This window comes from Chiroxiphia lanceolata, chromosome 2, assembly GCF_009829145.1.
Source record: "Chiroxiphia lanceolata isolate bChiLan1 chromosome 2, bChiLan1.pri, whole genome shotgun sequence".
Lineage (NCBI taxonomy): Eukaryota > Metazoa > Chordata > Aves > Passeriformes > Pipridae > Chiroxiphia > Chiroxiphia lanceolata.
In genome coordinates, this window is record NC_045638.1 from 97,798,173 (window position 1) to 97,819,019 (window position 20,847).

The 20,847-nt window shown below is 43.0% G+C and overlaps 1 protein-coding gene across 2 annotated transcripts; it reads left to right on the forward strand.

Annotated features, from left to right (window-relative positions):
* The first annotated feature begins 7,107 nt into the window (after positions 1 to 7,107).
* Positions 7,108 to 11,133, forward strand: LOC116783016 (cell surface glycoprotein CD200 receptor 1-B-like). 2 transcript variants are annotated; one of them, XM_032680218.1, is made up of 5 exons: positions 7,108 to 7,404; positions 8,632 to 8,940; positions 9,686 to 9,937; positions 10,504 to 10,603; positions 10,787 to 11,133. In XM_032680218.1, exons 1-5 carry the CDS (start codon positions 7,263 to 7,265, stop codon positions 10,800 to 10,802), a joined length of 819 nt encoding a protein of 272 aa, XP_032536109.1. In that variant the 5' UTR covers positions 7,108 to 7,262; the 3' UTR covers positions 10,803 to 11,133. The 2 variants fall into 2 exon arrangements, with proteins under 2 accessions (XP_032536109.1, XP_032536108.1); XM_032680217.1 differs by having other exon boundaries at positions 10,504 to 11,133.
* The last annotated feature ends 9,714 nt before the right edge of the window (positions 11,134 to 20,847 follow it).

Below are 20,847 nucleotides of genomic sequence, written 5' to 3' on the forward strand. Positions count from 1 at the left end.
AGGCCCGGAAGGCGGCGGGCGGGACAACGGGATAGCGGGGCGGGACAGAGGGATAGTGGGGCGGAGCGGGGCGGGCGCGGTATCTCGGGTGCCCCCGCCTGGCCCGGTGCTGTCAGGGTCCGGCTCGGCGGCGGCAGTGTTCTGCTGTCCATATCGCCCTTTGAGAGGGGCAGGCCCTTCCCAGGCCCGGCTATTTACAGAATCACAGGATATGCGGAGTTGGAAGGGACCCTCAAGAACCGTGGAGTCCAGCTCCTGGCCCTGCACAGGACACAGCCCCAAGAATCACGCCATGTGCCCGAGAGCATTGTCCAAGCGCTTCTTCAGCTCTGTCAGGCTTGGTGCTGTGACCACTTCCCTGGGGAGCCTGTTCCAGTGCCCAGACACCCTCTGGGTGAAAACCCTTTTTCCAATATCCTACCTATACTTCCCTTGACACAGCTTCAGGCCATTCCCACGGATCCTGCCACTGGTTACCAGAGAGAAATGATCAGTGCAAACCATTCCGCTTCCCCTCATGGGGATGTTGAAGACCACAGTGAGGTCTCCCCTCAGAGGCTGAACAGACCAAGTGACCTCAGCTACTCCTTGTATGGCTTCCCCTCTGTATGCTTCACCATCTTCATTTCTCGCCTTTGGACACGCTCTAACAGCTCTATATTCTTATATTGTCGTGCCCAAAACTGCTCACAATATTCAAGGTGAGGCCGCCTCAGGTCAGAGCAGAAGGGGACAATCCCCTTCCTCGACTGTCTGGTGATGCTTTGCCTGATGCCCCCAAGGACACGGTTGTCCCTCTTGGCTGCCAGGGCACTGCTGACTCATATTCAATTTGCTGTTGACCAGGACTCCCAGGTCCCTTTCTGTAACACTGCTTTCCAGCAGCTCATTCCCCGGTCTGTATGAACATCCAGGGTTGCCCCATCCCAGGTGCAGAATCCAGCACTTTCCCTTATTAAACTTCATATGGTTGGTGATTGCCCAGCCCTCTGATTTATCAAGGCCTCTTTGCAGGGCCTCTCTGCCTTTGAGGGAGTCAACAGCTCCTCTGAGTTTTTGTCATCTGTTTAGCTTTGGGTCTTCTCATCTGTGTTCTTACAGACTCAGGCCAAGCCCAGCAACACCTCTGAGCTGCTGAGGGCTCTGTGCACTGATGCTCTGTTTGGCCACGGAACAGGGCAAAACAACCTAGTCCTGCAGCATCCTCTGGCTCCCTGCTGCAGCCATCAGTTTTCCAAGAGCTATCCTGATAAGTAAAAAAATTAAGAAATTAAAGAAAAAAAATCAGTAATTTCTGTTTAAGTTGAACTATATAGAGGTCAGTTCTATTTTGGATAAAATAAACAAACCCAAACTAACCACAAAACTGTTGCCACCTGTGTTCACATTATAGTAAAAAACCTGTGAAGTTTTACTGCTTAATTGATATGTATCAGAGTGCTGTTTTCATATTTAAAAAAACTACAGAGCTTTTTACATTATATTTCTCCATGACTACAGTTCATAGGGCTACAAAACCTACAGAAATAAATGTATGTCCTTGACACATTTCAGCTTCAAAGAAGTACCACAATTTTAGCACCATCAAATGAAAGTAAACTTCTATCAGTATCTTTATTAAAGTAATATATAAAAATATCCTGATGTCACAGCCATGCAAGCCTGGGGGTCCTGGGGAATGTTGCATTTTCTTTGAGACAGAGATCCCTTTTTCTTCTGCAATCATAGCCTTCTGTTTTAAGTGCTATAATTCTGAATAGTTTAATTTTTACAATGAATAGATTTAAGTCCAGGAAGGACTGTTAGAAGATAACAGAGGCTACATCCTACTTTCTTTGTATTGAGCTCAGTTACAAAGCTGTAGGGAGGGAACTTCCATCCCTTAAGAAAAGGCCAGCCAGCAACATACATGTGTCTCAGAGATAGCTTCAAATATTTTGTAGTAAGACAAACTTCTACAGAAATGCTGCTTCTCAAATTTATGATCAGTGAAAGCTGTTAATGGTGAGAGGTTCACTGTATAAACGTAGGGAAAAAAACCTCCTGTATTCTCCTACCTGTAAATCAAGTCCTCTTAAAATCTGCTTTGTTTCACAGCAAGACAGAGCTCAAATGTGCATAGGTCAGGACAGACCACAATCACTGGCTGCTACATGCATGCTTAGAAGAGTGCTCCCAAATAAATCTACAAATGCCCTTTATTTTGTTCCAACCAGTTTGGAATCTACAGAGCAGGCCTCCCTCCTGTCATCCCAGGGGTGTGAATAACCATAGGTAAATGTAGAGAAAAAAAGCAAAACCTTTCAAGAATTATGTCAAGAACACTGCTAATTGTTTTTTTGAGGGGCCTTTTGATGGTAATGCAGCAACCTAATTTTAACTGAAATCTGTGGTGAATCAGGTAACAGCAAAACCACACTGTCCAGAGGTATGTTCATAACCATTCCAGTAGGCAGATTTCCACATTTCTATGCCAAACTGTGACACGCAAAACAGAGGAAGTGCTACTTTTGCCTCAGAGTCCCACACAGCTCACTGCTGCAGGCAGCAGACTTGCCTACTTCAAATCACCTTGCAGTAGTTACCCTCACCAGGCACATGTTCTCTAGCACATCACACCCAGAACAGCCAGCCAGAGACAGGAGGGAAGGCAGCAGAGAAACCAGTCGGGCCATTTAACAGTACCTCTGCAGGTGTGATGATGTGAACAGAGGTGCCCAGTTCACAGGCCAGTGTCCCAGCCACTGTTAAGTCTTCCTTTTAATGTGACTACATAGGTGTCAGGAACAAACTAAGATGGTATAGGACCTTCTGAATACTTGTAATTATAGCAAAGGGTGGGATAAACAAGAGCATCCAGTAAACTCACATCTAAAACCTGAAATCCAGAACTGTGTATTTCCGTGGAAGGTGGTTTGTTTTTTTTCCTGTACTAAATTGCAGTCCAGGTTTTCTAAGGACAGACTATGAAGATGGAAGATGGCAGGTTACTGTGGACAGAGCTGGTAAATTAGCAACATTTAAGTCTACTTTGTATCTCCCCTGAAAGACTATTTCCTATTGTGCATGTTATTGCCTAACATTAGGCGTTCTGTCTGACATTGCCTATGCCTCATGTCTGTGACAGCAGATGTCTCTTTTCAATTGTTGGTTATGTAGTTCAAATGTTAGAGAATTACTACAAATTTAGTCCACATTAAAAACTCTGACAATCATTCCTCTGGAGTTTGAAAGAGGGATCTATAACCATTGACACTGACCTAAATCCCAAACAATGGCCAAGAGCGTGGAGCTGGAAGGAAGTGGTAACACTAGCTGTCTTGTCTGGTCTGATCTTGTCTGGTCTGATCCCAGCATCGTGAGACAGGTCAAACTGTTATTCATTTCAGATACTTCCCAGAGAAGGATGTATGTGAGACCAGCTGGAGATGGAATTCTGTGAGAGCAGTGAGGGCCTCTTGTTGTGCATTTGGGACGGGCAGTTTGGTTCCTGTGAACCCAAACCAGCTGGGCTCTTGAGTTTCATTTCCAGAAAGAGAAACTCAGACAAGGAAGCATGCTGAAAAGGACAGAGCACACACACCAACCTGCCTACTTTTTTCTGTGACAGTAAGAGCACTGCTGATTGTGTCTAAATCTGTGCTTGCCCTTAAATACATCTTATGTTCTTTTCACTTGGAAGGTGGTTTAGGAACTACAGTTACTAGGATATGCAGGTTTAAATGCTAAATTATTTGTATAAAATACTAAGAAACTCTGCATTTTCCTCTATGTAAACTATTCTATTGGGGGGGGGGGAGGGGAAGAGACGTGTCTCTATCCCCAGTAAGGAATTCAAGGCTACAAACCCTTCAAGGACTGGATATTCTGAGACATTAAAAGTAGTTAAAAAATTTAAAATACTCATTATACTTATTAGTGAGAAAGGTTTTTAAAGGTTCTGGGGTAAAGTAATGGAAGACAGAGGGATTATTGTTCATGTTGCAGCCAATATTGCTGATCCGAGCTGAAGAGTAGTTTCTACTGGTTTTATAGAGCTGAAATTCTCTTTTCAGTATTCATCTTAAATTTTATTGACTTTTTCTATTTGCATGTGGTCTGACCTGTGCTGCAGCATTTGTTTTTGCACTTCAGGCTTTCAGGCAAAGAGCCAAAACCAGAACTACTACATCCATTTTTTCAGAGTTGGCCTTGGTCATTAGCACAGGATGCAGTGCTGTGAGTGCGCAGAAGAGAAGAAATTTCTGTGTCTTAAGTGTGCTAAAGCTATTAGAAACTCCTTGAATCTAGGCTGAAAAAATGAAAGTAGTGCCAATAACACTGACTGGTGAGGACACTATCAAGTGGAAAAGCTCCCTATAATTGGTGCATATGGGATGGGGACCATATAACCACTGCATCAAGAATTGACTTGAGACAAACTTTTGCTTCCTTAGTTCTGGTTGCTATGGCTATGACCATTACTAGGGTAGCAGCAGGTAAATCTTGAAATAAAGGAATTGGTAAAGAAGGAAGACAGTGCCATGTGTTTCCTTTCCAGTCTTGCTGTGCCTCACATCATGCAGTGATTTTATTGCAGACATTCAGAACATCAAACAAAGCTATGTGAGGGCATTTCTGTACTCCACGTTCTTAACCAGGTTTATCAGCAGAGCTCCTGTCTTCATACAATCCATGTCTGTTCCAAAACAGTGCAATGGCATGAAAAAACAAAAGGCTCAAATAATAGAAATTTCCAAGCAAAATACCAGCTTATGCAGTAACCTAGTGTTGCATGACTGAGATCCCACAACAAACCTTTGTTTTGTTTATAATAATCATCTAGAAATGTAATCTTATTGCCTCATCTGTTTGAGGTTACCCTATTTAGCATGCTGAAGTTTTTGTGGGCATAGCATCCAAAAACTGCAATGCAACCACAATTCAGGGGCACTGATGGCTCATGTAGCCACAGTTCTGAGTTTTACACTGTAAGGGCTGGAGGGTCTCATTCTGTCCCTTGCAGATATACACATTTGCTCAGACTACAGTATTCTTTAATGATCTGCACCAAAAGCATTTCTGATGCAGGCAAAGTGTTTATTTGATAATTTATAAATCCAGTAATAGTTTCTTCAAATGCCTTCCTTTTCACTCCCAAAAGGAAGTTCCCTAGTTCAGGAATTAAAACACTTTCCTTAAAAGTTAACCCAAACTTGCCACATCAATACTAGAAAAAAACCCAATCAGCATCTCTGAAAGTAAGTAAAATGTTTTGTGTTTTTTAACTAGTAAAAACAAAACAAACCAAACTTTTCAAGGTGTGTGTTGTTGCATGCTTTGAGCAGGAGATGGAGAGGAAAGCACAGTTAGAGCCTGGGCCCTGACAGAAGCCCTTGGGGAGGGACTACACAGCAGCAGCAGCAGCAGCAGCAGCAGCAGCAGCAGCAGCAGCAGCATGAAGCCACTTTTTGCAAAACTCTGCTCTTCCAGGGGTTGAACCACTAATAACAACTGAGCAGCCACATAGCAGAAAGATAGCTAAAACCAGCACTTGATATGTCCATAACAGGGGCAGAAGGGGGAGGGTAAGTCCCTCTGCTAGGGGATAATGGACATGTAGAACCCTTTACAGGGCTCTTGCAGAATGGCTAATAAAAGTAAGGTAGCAAGCAAGAAACAAGATAAAGGAAACAGGATGTCATGCAATCGTTCATGGTGATCTATGACTTCAAGTGAAACAGGGTCTCAAAACACAGAAGCCTTCTGAGCTGAGGAGGAAGCAATCTAACAGTGAATGACACTTAAAACCAGCTCCACAGGTCTGTGCTGGAGTTGGGTGGAGAACAGACAGGTCCAGCAGGACCTGAATCAGCCTAGATCAGCTACCTGGGGCACAGCAGTGGTCCTCTTGCCACGATACTGCCATGCTGTCTGGCTCCAGATCTGGTGTCAGACTGAGAGTTTGGGCTTCCAAAACCAAAAAACGTAAATCAGGCCTCCCCATGCCAAATTGACCATATAAAACCTTTCTGTTCTTCACAGTCATGCAGTAAGTTGCTGTGTTGTGGCCAGTCTGTAATCCAAAGACTGAAAACCCAAAAGGCTTATTAAAAAAATAAGAAAATTATTTTCCAGCCATCACTTTGAACATCAGAGACTAGGCAGAATTGGACTTGAAGATCTTGGGGGTCTTTTCCAACTTAAATGATTCTGTGATATGAACTGTAAGAACCATGTAACAATATGGACTATGAAACTGGCCAAAAGCCCCACCAAAACCAACCTGACAGGATATGAAGATGGCCATTACCACTTGGTAATGAAACATTGAATTAGTGAAGAGTGGGAAGACCCCAGACCCAAATATTGCTGTTGGTCCAGACTGTCAAGTGAGGGATGGGGAGTTCAGATTGTACGACTATAACTGCCCAGGGTTTTTGTCATTCCTGGTCCCTCTTTTGAGGCCCCTAACTTGAGCTGCTAGATATCATGATTTGTGCCAATAAACCTCTCTAATGGGAGATGACAGTCTAGTGTCAAAACTTTTGTTAATGACAAGATCAGATATGAAAAATCACACCTCTTAGGCTTTGTCCATTAGACAGAAGGCCATTGGTCAAAATGCAAATACTAAGACCATTTCCGCTCTCTTCATCAATTCTCATCAGAGAAAGCTTCATGCTAGGAAGAAGCTTTGTAGCTGTGCTGTGGGGCTCTCAGGAGTGTTGGAAGTATCTACGATGAAAAGTTCAAGGAATGGAAGCAAAGACTTCAAGACAACTTAACTGAGGATTCTGAAGAAGAGAGTGTGCTATGAACCAATTAGATATATCATTACCTGAACAAAGACTGCTTGATTGAGAAAATTACTTTCCTGTGTTAATGCCCGTTCAAACATGTTGTACCCCCATGTTTTTATTCAATTTTATAATGTTCTTTGCCTCATGTTTAACTACTGTTTTCCCATTGGTTGGATTCTGCCACAGTGCAGAATCCCCATATTTGGTCATGTCCTTCCCCCATTACCCTACTTGGGTAGAACTCCTCCCATGCTCTCCCTTTTAAGGCTTGTACCCTCCTTCCCTTCCCTTATTTGTGAAGTCTCTGCCCCCAGTTCCAGAACCTTCCTTTCCCCCTCTATAAATAGGGGGAGCCATTTTGAATAAACTCAGACCTACAGTCCTCCTCGAACTGTGTAGGTTGACGCATCATCCATTTCAAAGTGTGTCGCAGGAGGGGAGGAGGAGCAGAGACTCTGGCTGCAGGATCACTGGCAAGGCATGCTGGGGAGCTCACAGCAAGCTGGATGGTGCAAGAAACCCCCATCACACACAAAAGCAAGAGCTACTTTTTTGCAAGTTGTCTGCAAGGTCACTTACACCATTGTCCTTCTCACCATCACTGAGGTCAGAGGCGCTACAGGTGTTTCTGATTCTACTTTGGTACTAAGTCTCTGTTGAGGGCAGAGGAGGAAAAGACATTGTATCAGAGGGATGTTTACTCCAGTCTTCTTTGGGAAGGGAAAATCTGGTGGAAGGGATCTTTACAAATTGCTGAAGGGGCGTTTTGATGGAAAACCAATAACCTGCAAATCAAAACACTTCTAGCTGCAAATTGATTTTTTCTGTTGTAAGCCACTAAGATGCTAAACTTGGGCTTTTCAATGATTCGATGGAAACTGGTAATGATTTTCATGGAGTATAATATTTTTCATTATAATTAACAAATTTATTAAAAACCATGATTGATGGGAGGTTTTATGATTAGTCTGAGCACCATGTCAAGCTTTACTCTTAGGGATCAGTGACTTGTCCTGACAAATGAAGTATACTGGGATTTTCCGACAATAGGTCCAGGTGAAAGTTTTAATAAGACAATGCAAAGGTTTTTTCTTCTCTCCAAACTCAGTTAAATACTCACCAGAGCTAATGTCAAAAATATGGGATCTGCAAATGCAGCTGTAATACTTCCCCCTTCTCCCTACTCTACTTTAATTTTGCAAATTTCTGTTTGTTTTTTTTGTTTATTTTTGTTAGCACAGGTGAGGCAGGTCACAGAGGAGTGATCTTGAGTCTCTTGGGAATCTCTTCATCTAATAGGAAACATGAATGTGTACTTTCCAGTGAAATGCCATACTCCTCAATTATTTTAACTGTCACCACTATAATCAGGGAAATTTGTTCATATAAGCTTTGGAGTGGCAGGGCAGAAATTGTCTCCCATGCTTGACCTGAGTTGGAAGGTGGCTTTTGTACAGAACAAAAGAAAGGTGAATGACAGAATATTAATGTCTCCAGACATTCATTTTCCTGCTGTATTCAGTGATGCTGAGGGAAAAGCAAACTGGGAGATCTCCCCACAGAAATGGGCTCTGCAGCTCATTCAGACACTGCTTCCCAGTCATGTCATTTATCCACTGCTTTAGGGAGAGTTTGAAAACAAGGCCAAATGTATGTGAACACAGCCATGAATTTGGAAAACTCTTCCCATTTAAGAAGAGAGATGAAGTTCTTGGGCTGGCACAGACAGGGCCTCATGTTCACCTGTACCAGTGCAGATATTTCCCTGTGAGGTACAGACCACAACTCGGAGGCTGTGACATCTCCTGGTACATTCTCACCTGTTCTTCTCCCTCCTTCTCTCCTTCAGGGAACAACGAAGTGTCAGTGACCGTAGGTGACAGCTCAGTGCTCGCCTGCCCTCTCAAATCAAATATAAATATGCTAACATGGAAAATATATCCCAAGGCTGGAGGCCCCTGCAACTTGGGCTACAGGGCTGATACGAACACGACAGACAGAACAAACTGCAGTGACAGCATGAACTGGAAATTCAGACCAGATCTGGGTCCTGTGCTTGGGATACAGCAAGTGGGGATAGCCCAGGAGGGAAACTACATCTGTGAAGTTGTAACACCAGAAGGGAATTTCCACAGGATATACCACCTGACCGTGTTGGGTAAGGGATTCCTTCCCTGTTTACAGTTCAGCAAAGGACCATGTCTGGGCCTGGACATACAAAACCGCTCTCCCCATGCACTGGGGAAACGTGGAGTAAGAAATGGAGCTTTTATTTAATTCAAGGAGAGTAAGCTTTAAATTAGGCATTAGGAAGAAATCCCGTACTGAGAGGATGGGGAAGCACTGCAATAGGCTGCCCAGAGAAGGTGTGGATGCCCCAGCTTGGAAGCGTTCACGGCCAGGCTGGATGGGGCTCTGATCAGCCTGGTCTGGTGGAAGATGTCCCTGCCCATCGCAGTGGGGTTGAAAGGAGATGATCTTTAAGGTCCCTTCCAACCTAAGCCATTCTGTAATTCTATCATTCTTGTTGGGATAAACCCATGCATTTCACTGAGAGTAGGTCTGGTCTCCCTTATCCTCATTTCCCAAAACTCTGCTTCCTTCTACTGTTCCCTTTTCCACTGTCTAGTTAGAAACAAGAGCTGTGAAGCAATTTCCCATATACTAACAGAGGATATGGAGAATGGCTGTGGTAAGGCTCACCTGAACATAGGAGAGTTGTCCAAAAGGAAAAAAAAGACAGGATCTTTCTCTCTTGTGAGTTGGATCCACATTGTTGCCATGGGATGGCACCTCCAACCCTATTCTCCTCTTTTCACTGCTTTCATTTTGGGTGGAGAAGAACTTCCCAGCCCAACTATTCAGACTAACTCCATGTGTCTCCCCTTCCTGGTGCTTTGCAGTGCCCCCAAGGCTGAGCCTCTTCTGTGATGAGCACGGGAAGCCCGTGTGCGAGGCAGCGGCAGGGAAGCCGCCTGCTCAGGTCTCGTGGCTCCTAGGGAACAACTCCTCCCTTGAGGAAGAAAGCCATGACAATGGGACAGTGACTGTTCTCAGAAGGTTGACAGCATGTAACACCAACGTGACTGACACAACCTGCATGGTGTTCCACCCAGCTGGGAGCTGGAGTGAGTCCATAGCCTGTTGTCCCTCAGATAAGCTTCCCTTTGTGCATTTACTGTTCAAAAGCCTGTTTAGCCCTCTGTTTATGCACTGAGCAAACATCAGTGGCACTGGCAGGATTGCAGCAGGAACTGTGCAGCTAAGTTTCCAGTGAGAAATTTGTTGGGAGGAGACAGGATAAACAGAAGTGCTGTCGGAACTGTAAAGCCCTTTGTGAAATTCTAGGAAAGGAGATGGATGCAGCAGTTTTCCCTCCCACCTCCAGGGCTGAATGGAAAGGCAGGATTATTCACAAGTTCATGACACACCAAGATGTCTGTGGTATGATCACCCAGATCTATGGATTGTAACCCAGTGGTGCCATTACATCTTGCTAATTGTTGGGTAACACATAGGTTGTGATAAGACTGAAAGGCAGCTTCCAGCTTCCAAAGACTGGTTGGTAGGTGGAGGCTTTAGGTGGTGAAGGCAGCTACCTTAGATTGTCCTCTGAAGAAAAGCACAAAGAAAGCATTGTCCAGAAGATGAAATCCTGACGGAGGCACAAGGTAAATACAATCTTTGAGATGTACCTTAATGAGCAACTGTTTCTCTTTAGAGATTGGAAGCTTTCTTCACTGTGTCATCAGCCTTATGAGCCTCCTGGGCCTCTTCTTCCTGCAGGCTGTTTTTCGTCTCTACACCTTCTGTGGTAGCAGGTACATATGGAACATGGCAATCTCTGGTCATGCTCATGTGAGATCACAGACATAAAGCCTTATGGTATTTTGTTTCTCTACCAAATAAAGAGGGGGAATTCTGTTTTTACACTCCTAGAAACCAAAAGTGCATTTCCACAACAGCTTCTTCCTCCTGCTTAAGAGTATTGTCTTGTTTCCTAGGGCAATGAGAAACTAGTACCAAGCACAGCAGCTTCCATCTGCAGAAGTGTCTCAGCACTTAGCAGAGATGAAAGGAAGTCCCAGTATGTCTTAGCAATGTGGCATGCAGCAAGAACTCACTGGTACCAAATTGTTCAGGAGAAGGAAGCAAACATCTACAATGCAGCCATATGTGACTGTGCAGAAGCACGGCTGTAATCGCTCATGCAAGTTTCGCTCTTTTTTTAGAAGACCAAGTCTAACACATATGCAGTTGGAAATTAATTCATAATGTATAAACTGAGGTCATTCAATTTCAAATACTTTGTATCCTAGTATTTAAGTAGCATTTCTTACAGAATAAAATAAATCAACCTTCCCAGAATGGTCACACAGGACTGAAGGTAAAGTTGAGCAACTCTCACTTTTGCTATAAGAATTTTGAAGTGTCTCACAGAGAGAGAGAATAATTGAGCTTTGGCAGTTATTGCTACATAAAGCACAGAAATTATTACAGTCCTGAGATCTGTGTCACACTCTTTGCATAATCCAGAGAACTGCATCCCACAGAGAACAAGGTCTCTAATGTTAATTTCTTGAAACACATCTTATGGTCCTATCACAACGGAGCCCTTGAGTTTAATCTTTCATTTGATGACGTACAGCCGGGCCTAAGCCTCTGACCCATAGAAGAATACCTGTCTAAGGCTGAGTTAGGTTTGCTTGACAAATGTAGTGAGGAGGAGAGGGGAGAGAACAAAGAATTCCAAGGTGGAACATGATCTAGATCTTTGTTGTTCATTTGCTGCTTCTACCTGTGCCTGACCCCATCTCAAGCTTTGTGAGCCTCATTTTACATCTGAACCAGCTACTGCAGGCGTCAGGACCTAAACACCAGTAATAAAAAGATCATGCTTCTCAGTCTCAGCACACTAAGATTTGGAGTAGTTCTCTAGCTTTATACATAAGAAGAAACGCTATGTCACTTCACTCCTTCTCATGTGCAGGTTTTAATACCACCACCTTGCTGCCCCTCAGCCTCTCCTGGTGCAGCCCATAACCTGGTGTAAATCACTGCCTGGGGAGGTTTCTGCAGGACACTGGCGGGATACAGACAATGATTCTGCTGGCATAGCACCATGGAACTACTCCTTTCACTCTTACAGACCCAGCTCCATTCTATCCATCTGTTGTCACATACAGCTGTTTGGTTCCAACAGAGTCTGCATTCTGCAGAGCTGACATACAGTGTGAATGAACTCAGAGATAAGAGCTAGAAGAACAAACAATTCGGAAGCCAACAAAATTACTGTTAATTCTTTATGGTAACCTAACTACCCAAAGGCCAGCAAGCAGAAAACCACACTGACTTTAGCTGATATTTGTAGCTCTCCTGGTATCTGAGTTTCCACAGTGCATGTCAACTGCCTGCCTGCCTGCAAGCTGTACTCAGCTACATCTTATCTCTGCAGCAGCTCAGCAAGCCCTGAGCACTTGCACACACAAACCTACGTGCACAGAGCTTCTCCACCAGCACCCTCGCTGTAGGGTAGGACCATCCACAAAGCCACAGCTCTGCTTGGCTCTTACTAAGTGTATTACAGACAAAGGGACTACGCAGAGGAGACTCATCTTCCTTTCCCCTCTTCATGAGATTCAGGGCAAGTCAAAATTTCAGAGGTACCAACATGGGTGTGACCTCAGTTAGCAACAGCCCACTGGTGTCCATGGTATTCAGGACATGTTCTTTTTAAGTTCTGTTTACTAGGTTTCTTTACCTTTTCTCCAATTTGGTCAGGTCTCCAGCCAAAAAGAAAAATATGTCACATCTTTAGTTGCAGTTTCCCATCAGGGATCAAAGAGACTTGCATACCAGAATCCACAGGGTTCTGTAACCAGCCTTGTGGTTACAAGGTTGGTTCCTACTCCTTCTTTGGTTTACTCTCAAAGTCATCTCAAAATCCTTCTGCAGGAGAGAGGATACAGCAATCTAAGCATTCTACAGCCCGAGTTTCAGCACAGTCTCCTGGACAACTACCAGAGCGACTAAGAACATTTCTATCCTTTTTCTCACAGTACATTGGTCTTCTTAATGGTGTGTCCACTACATGCTAAGGACAAATTTGATTGAAATGTGCTGGATCGAGGTTATAGCTGCTACTGCTGTTCAGATATTAATCATCAGGCTCCTGTGCTTCCATGGGGCTTGTTTGCCTGAGGCTAGTGCTTATGAGTGATGGCTTTTTGCTTTCCCTGCTGGCTGTAGAGCTGTGCTGCCGATCACCTTACTCTGCTGATCCTGGGAACATTTGGATAATGGTATTGGTGATGCACCTGGGCTGGCAGGTGGCCAGGACATCGCTGCTGTTTCTGTGCTGTTGTGCTGGACAGGCTGGAATTCCAGTGTGAACTTGAGTCAAAGGGACTGTGACCTGTGGATGAGCCCACATGGGAGCAGGACACCCTGGGAGATGTTTGGCTTTATGGCGTTTGTCTTCCCAAGTCACTGTTACACGTGAGGAACCCTGCTTTCCTGGAGATGGCTGAACTCCTGCCTGCCCATGGGAAGCAGTGAATGAATTTCTTGTTTTGCTCTGCTTGCACATGCAGCTTTGTTTTATTTTTAAACTGTCTTTATTTCAACCCACCAGTTTTCTCACTTTTACATTTCCAGTCATCTCCCTGATCCCACCAGGGAGGTAGTGAGTAAATAGGTGCCTCATGGGGGCTTAGCTGCTGTCGAGGGTTAAACCACAACAGCAGAAAGAGATTGTTTGCCTTTTAATGGGACTTTTTTTTTTTCCTACATATATCCATTTTAAACTATTGTTCTCCTCAAAAAAGCAAAGCAAAGCAAATAAAAAAACCCAAACAACTCCACTAGTCATCTCAAGAAGAGGAGGAAATTTCTAATGAATTCAGAGATTGCACTAATTTTTCAGCCCTCACTTCTAGATGAGAACTGCATTTTTTATGTTTCAGTCTTTCCTCAGCAGGAATGCTCTACTGAGAGATCACAGAATCAGTTTTTTGTCACTTGGTTAGCCTGACCCAAAGATCTACATAAAACTCTTCACATACCATGTTCAGTTACCACCTTATCTCAGAGAGGCCACTGCAGCATCACCAGCTATGTCTCTTCTATGTTAACATCATTTCAGTTTTACAAGTCTCCAGTACAAGCCTCTCCATGCCCCTACTACTTGTTTGAATATGATGAACAGACACACTGGGCAACTGAAAGGTGGTCTCACTTCAGAGTATTTGTGAGGCTTGGGAAAAGGATACAAACCCGTGTCATCCCACTGACAAGCTGTCACACCAACCTGTAGATCTACCTGCTCTAGGCTGAGTAAGGCTGGAAAAGATCAGTAGCTCTTATGAGTTTACATCTTTTTGCTTCAATGTCCCCTGATGTCCATGAAGCAGTAAGACGTACCAAAGTGCCCAAATTGTCAGAGCACTGGTGAAAAGGCCTGTCCTGCCAGGTGTTTCCAGGCAAAAATCCTCTCCTGAACTGTTACCTTGATTTTACACGTAACAAACATGTCAGAAAGGACATTAGCAAGTCTCTGTAGTCTCATGCACCAAGATATGAATAACAAGATAAAAAATATGTGGAGCCATATCAATAAATGTATTCCCATGCAAATGTAAGAGAAATAACTTTTTCAGTCAACATTTGAATCAGGTAAAAGGTTAGAGATGAAGAGAAGAGCATTTCTCCCCCCACATTCACCCAGATGCTTAATTATTCTGCATGTCAGCTCAATATTGCACTTGATGCCTAAGGGAGCATCATTTGGTCTTTGTCAGAGCACAAAGGGCACATGGTTACCCAGTTCTTGACTGTACTCTGCAGTTCAGGCTAGGATTAGATGTTCTTATACAGAAGAGGCCTATCTTGAAGAGAAGTCTAAATATTTTAATGGAATTCAGGGGTAATTGATATGGGGAGCATGGAATGGGGTAAAAAGGTTGGGATATGTGTGTAGTTACTATGCTAAGGGTAAGGGAATAAATGTTGCTGTTTCTAAAACCTACATTTTCTATGTAACTACTTATAAAACTTATAAAAATTAGAAAAATCAAAAAATCAAAAGGACCTTCCTTAAGGCATCACACTAATGTAGCATTTGGCATTATGCTGGTGGATGGAGTCCTGGGTGAGTTATTACTCTATGTTACAGTCATTCCTAATACTGCTTTGAAGAACAGTACAGATTGAGACTTGAGACAACTGAAATTGCCATGTAACTCTAGAATCTGGGAGTTTATTTGAATCAGATCTTTCCTTTTGTTTCTTCTTCAAACATGAACCCAGGTTCTACCTCACCCTTATTTGCAGAAATAAAAGAAACATATTCTAGAAAGCATACTTACACTGGTGAGTGAAAACATACCTAGCACAATGGAAGGCACTTGACTGATTTGAATCAGCTGAGCTTTGCACACACTTGTCAGTACACACCTCATTAACAAGCACACTTGCATTTAATTCCGCTTTGCATCCAAGCAACATGCTACAGCCAGGAGCCACCACTAGGCTGGGTCAAAATTTCACAAGTGCTACGGAGAAGTTGCACTGGTCCCTCCCCATTAGTGCCTGTCAGGCTGAGATTGGAGCAGTAGCGTCATCACTGCAGGTGGGCGTATCCAGCCAGAGCATGAGAGAAAAGAAAAAGCCAGCATCTCTTTTAACAATTATTTTCTGTGTACCCAGCCACAGATTTCACTTCTCTCAAGGACAGCAAGGCTCAGCATTGCACCCTGGACATCACAGGATCATAAGCAAACTGACGCTTCACCACAATTTGCAGATAGTCCATTCTTGAACTCTCTTCAAGGAAGAAAGAGAGCAGATCTCAGAACAGCAGAAGAGACGACTGCAAGTTCCAGCATGGTATCTGTGTCGAGCAAGTGAAAGACAACCCTCTTAAGCTATCACCAGTACCCGTACTGGGTCCTACACACCTAGTTTGCCTCAGCTGCAGGTCATTCCAGCAAAGGCCCAGCCACAGATGGACAAAATAAGGAAGCCCCTCATTAATTCTGTCTGCATAGTCTTTCCCTGTGGTACACTGCCACATTGTGACTGATTGTACAATAATGCACATATACTATGCAGTTTTCTTACTGCTTCCAACTGCTTCATATTTAAACCTTTAATAATGTGTATTTAACGTATGATTTTCTGTGCTTTTTTTTTTTTCGATCATCTTCTTGATGTAGAATGTTTACACTGATGGTACAAAGTGAACAAGGGGTAGGTGGAGCTTCTTGTGAGAAAACCAGCCTTTACTTCTAACTTTCCATTACCAAAACAAACCGAGATCAGTAAGTTTCAAGTCTTCCCCTGCCACACACGCTTATTTGCAAGGCAGCAAATCTGTGACCACAGGTTCTTTATGTTTTACTCAGTGTATCTGTCCATCAGAGGATTATGAAAATTCCACCCACATCTTCTCAGCATGTGAGTTCCCTAGTGACCTCTGTTCCACCTCTCCCAAGCCAGCAGTACCTTGCTAGTTGCACCTCTTAATCTTCAGTATATTTACTCACACAATAGCACTTCTAATATGCATGGGATTGTAGTTAGAAAACTACATACGATTACCTGCTCAATAGCAAACAGGAAGTCTGCAGTCTGGAACAAGGTTGAACTTACGTTATGCTACAGACTCATAGACCCTTTTCTTTCGGTCAGTATGACCGATGGAAGTCATAGGAGAGGCTGCAGGACATTCTGCTAAGTGAAACGTCATTTTGGAAAGAGATTAGATAAAAAGAGAGGCTAAAAACCTTTAATCTATAAAAGAACACCCTGAAACATGAGTAGGAGGAAAATCCTTTTGTTCTGATGAAAGTATACTGTGTTTTTTTCACAAGTAGGCTTATGCAAGTACTGTGCAGAAGGTTGGGTGGGTGCTTGTAGATGGGACTGATACAGTCAGCTCTTAAGTGTGCCACAGTTCCCATTATAAAAGCCTATTTTTTACAGTTTATAATATTACCAAATGTTATGAGTTTGGGCTGGAATTATCTGTGGTAGATATCTGCCCCAGCCTGATATTTATTTTTTTTCCTTTGCTTTTTAATTTAGATCAATAATTCAATAACGTTTCACCCATACCAGAAAGTGTGGATAATATTTCATTTAAAAACCTGTAATAGTGACATATATTAGATGAGGTGGTTAATGTTTTACAGTTTACCTTTCTGTTAGTGATATGCTGTGCTGAGTCCCATGAAGGCCTGCCCAAGATTAGTCAGTGGACTGGACTTCATAAAAGCACAATTCATATATTCATTGCTCTATTCACTGAATCTTTCTTCCCAGAGAAGATATTTGTGCATATTCCTTTCTTCCCAAAGGAACATCCAGAGAATGAAAACACAGGTATAGTCCAGTGTTGCTGTAAGATTTTATACACAGATATGTGAGTGTAGACCCAGACCCCAGGAGTCTTGGCAAAAGCAGTTATATCATTTTAAAACAGAAGGATTACTAAAGACAGGAAAAGATCCATATAAATTCAAATTCAAGCCAATTCAAAGCCTTTAAGTAGGAGCAAAATAAAAGAGAGGGCTAGACCTGCCATTTCAGAAAAGGGAAATGGAGGTAGAGTGACACAGCCCTTTGTCAAGAGCAAAACAGAACAACACTTTGCATATCTCAGATCAGGGGGATTTAGGATTGCTAGATTTGCCATGACAGAAAAAACTATGAGCCTCTAGGGGTCAGAGGAAAAGTCCTATAGAAGTATCTAAAGAAGAAACCTATAACTATGATCATCAAATCAAATCCCAAACACTGCTGAAGAGCAGCAAGGAAACTGAGGAAAATGACAAACAAGTATGCCTATTCAGCCCATATGCCCCACACTGTGAAGCAGAAGGAGCTTACTTTAGAAACTCACCTATAAACTGTGTTTCCTTGTATGTCACATTACCCTGAAGACTTGTGTGCCAGAAAGATGACCAGGGTGAAGAGCTGGGAAGACAAAGTCTAATTTTTAGCTGCCCTGTGTGGGTCAGTAGCTCTCCTGGGGGTCTGTGGCACTGGGATTCTTGGGTTCTACTTACAGAAGTATTCCCGATAGAGACACTTAGAAAATGGGCCAAAACCAGGAGAGCCAGTGACTAAGCAGAAAGTCAGGTACCAGCCTCTTTTGCCTCTAGCTGTGTCAACACCATTACCAGTGGCAACTACTTCTAGCTAGCCCCGTATTCTGGCCTGTCAGCACAGAGCTGGCCATTGATGAGAAAGAGAGTTGCTCAGGTTCATTACATGTTTCATTACATGTGTTGAAAGTAGAAAAATCTCAATTTTATTAAGTATTTAGTATCTCACTGTCTGTGAGGCCTCGAATCTCTCAGTGAGCATGCCCCTCCAGAGGGGAGAAATTGTAAGAATGCTTTTTCTACAAAGAAGTTCTATGTTTCCTCTTGTTTCTGGGACATAAATAAATGAAACTATTCTTTTGAAACAAGCAGATGCTATGGATAGGTTTCTTTGCATTTTTGTTCTGTCTTGTATCACTGAGACACATGAAGTTGCAACTAGTGTTGGGAACTTCCGCAGAGGCCAAAACATGTCTGCACTGGATAAAAACCTCTTCATTTTGTTCTCTTTGCCCAGCATGGTGGCCTGCCCTGACATATCAAGCTCTTTTCTTATGATCAGAAGAATGACCATGTAGATGACTACATACAGCAAGAGGCAGAGGCAGAGACAAACCTACTGCAATCTGATTTTGGAGCTTTTGACGTTCCTTGTCCCCCTGACATTTCTCATGCTCTTTCCCTCACAGCCCCTCTCTTGTCAGCAGTATATCTGAAGAATATAGGCATGGTATTTCTACCTGATACCATCAGTATTTTGACTGTCAGTTAAATGAGGCTTCTGCACAGCCATATCCGTGTCTTATTAAGTATTTTGAAGAAAACTTAAATACACTAAGAGGTACCACATAGACATACAGGGTTATGTGTGTGCTTGTGTAGAATTTCTAAGCAATGTAAAACTGCATTTTAAAACAAAGGTGTTTTAAAAGTTTCTTTAAAAAAAAAAGATGTGATGTGTAACTCAGTCATCAGAGCAAAGAGGACATTTTCCTTTTGCATTGAGAAGCAGCACAGTAAGCACTTCACAAAACTAGATTGAGTTGCTATTTGTTCTTTGTGGTAATGCAACTACATGATCGAAAGCCACAAAGAATTCAGTAGCAGAAAGCTAGACTGAATATATATTTTAAATAACCATAAACAACACGTTCACACAGTGAAAGTGGTTCTGCTGCAGCAGAATGGTACTTGGTTAGTATAAATCAGAGTGCTGATCAGGTATCTAAGCAAGTAACTCTCTACCACTGAGATAAGTCAGGTGATTTCTTTAGTATTTTGGAGATGGAGAGCAAAGGACAGAAGCCTAAGATGTCCTGTGAGGCCTACAAATAATTTCCAGAAGGGGCAGAGGCAACTTAAAATAATACAGGGTTCTTTCCAGCACAACTTCTCACTTAGACAAGTATCCAATAGCCAAATAGGCCTGGCAAAGTACTCAAAGCTTCCCCAGGCTATGTGGCTTTGCTTCTGATTGTGTTAAATTTTCCAGAGATAGACAGTAGGCACTAGAACAGGGATATGGAACAGGACTGGTACCAGTTCCCAAGCCTGAGAAGAATGTGCCAGGTGTCCATAATCTCTGCCCCATTCCTTGTGTTATCTTGAAGTATCTGGGATGCTTTCAGTTTTCAGGACATGGGCTCGAACTCCACCCCTGCTAATGCCTGTCACCTCTTCACTGGAAAAAGCATCAACACCACAAATGCAAAAAACCATATATTTTTATCAGCATTGGGGAGGAACTGTATTATTTTTGCATTTTCAGTGCTAAAGGAAGGATATGTTTCTTCCAGTAGCTCAGAAAAAGAAAACTCCCTCTGATATGAAACATAGACAAGAAAAGACTCCTACCCCATTTAAGCTTTGCTGCAGGATTTATCAGCCATAAATTGGCCCCACGAGGAGAGGCAAGGCAAAGAAGGTACAGGAAGCCAGCTTTGTAAAAGGGCAGGGGGTGGAAGCTCTCTAGCTTCAAGGACGTAAACCACCATAATAATGGGGTGTCAGAGCACAGTAGTGAAGAGAGAGCAATGACTAGTTGCAGTTGTACTGGCACAACAGGAATCTGGCACAAGCCAGACTGTGTGGAAGATCCATCTGAAACAGAGACAAAATCAAGCTTGAATATTAAGTGCAAAAGCTGCCTGTGCCTTGTGTGAGGCAATGGGTGAGTCAGGCTGTTCTTTGGAACATGACACTGTTACACACCAGGGCCAGGGCTCTGTGCCCAGGCTGTTTCTTCCTAACTTTGTCATGGTCTTAGAGACATTGAGATCACATCAGAGACCAGGTCAGAACCCCAGGTGTTTAAATGAGGTATGGGATACAGAAGTTGTGGAGACCAGTTGAGGAAGGGTCACATTACATCCTGAAATGGCACGTAGGCCAAATGTCTATCCCAACTGACCGGGGAATAAGAGCTGCATTAACCTGATGTATCGGTAGCAGTCACAATGCAGAACTGCTCTTCCAAAGATAAACATGCTCCAGGATAATTGGATGCTGACCAGAGACCTAGGTCCTCTGAAATTTAATTGTCTTCATGCTGGCATTAGGAAAACAGTCTTTAGGGAGGAGTAAAAGCTTATGAGAACTAAGTATCAAACTTACAAAACTTACAGCCAATCTCATGAACTAAATATTAAACTTATGAAAACTAAATACCAGATAAATATTATTGAGGATGTAGAGTATACACATAGTTTTTCTGTAAGTGCTTAAAAAGTAGTTCTAAGGACTGCATCTCTTTGTAATGTCTCTTGTTCAGTGATGAAAATATTACAAGATTTTCTGAACACGACATTTAACAGAAAATGGTGTCACCACTCACTGATGATTTCTGCTCACAGCACCACTATACGGAGCCCTGACGTCTAATTCAGGCATGTAGTTCTAAGATGGAACTTTTCTTCTAATACTACTAGTGATTTAGATATTTTTTCTTTTGAATTAAA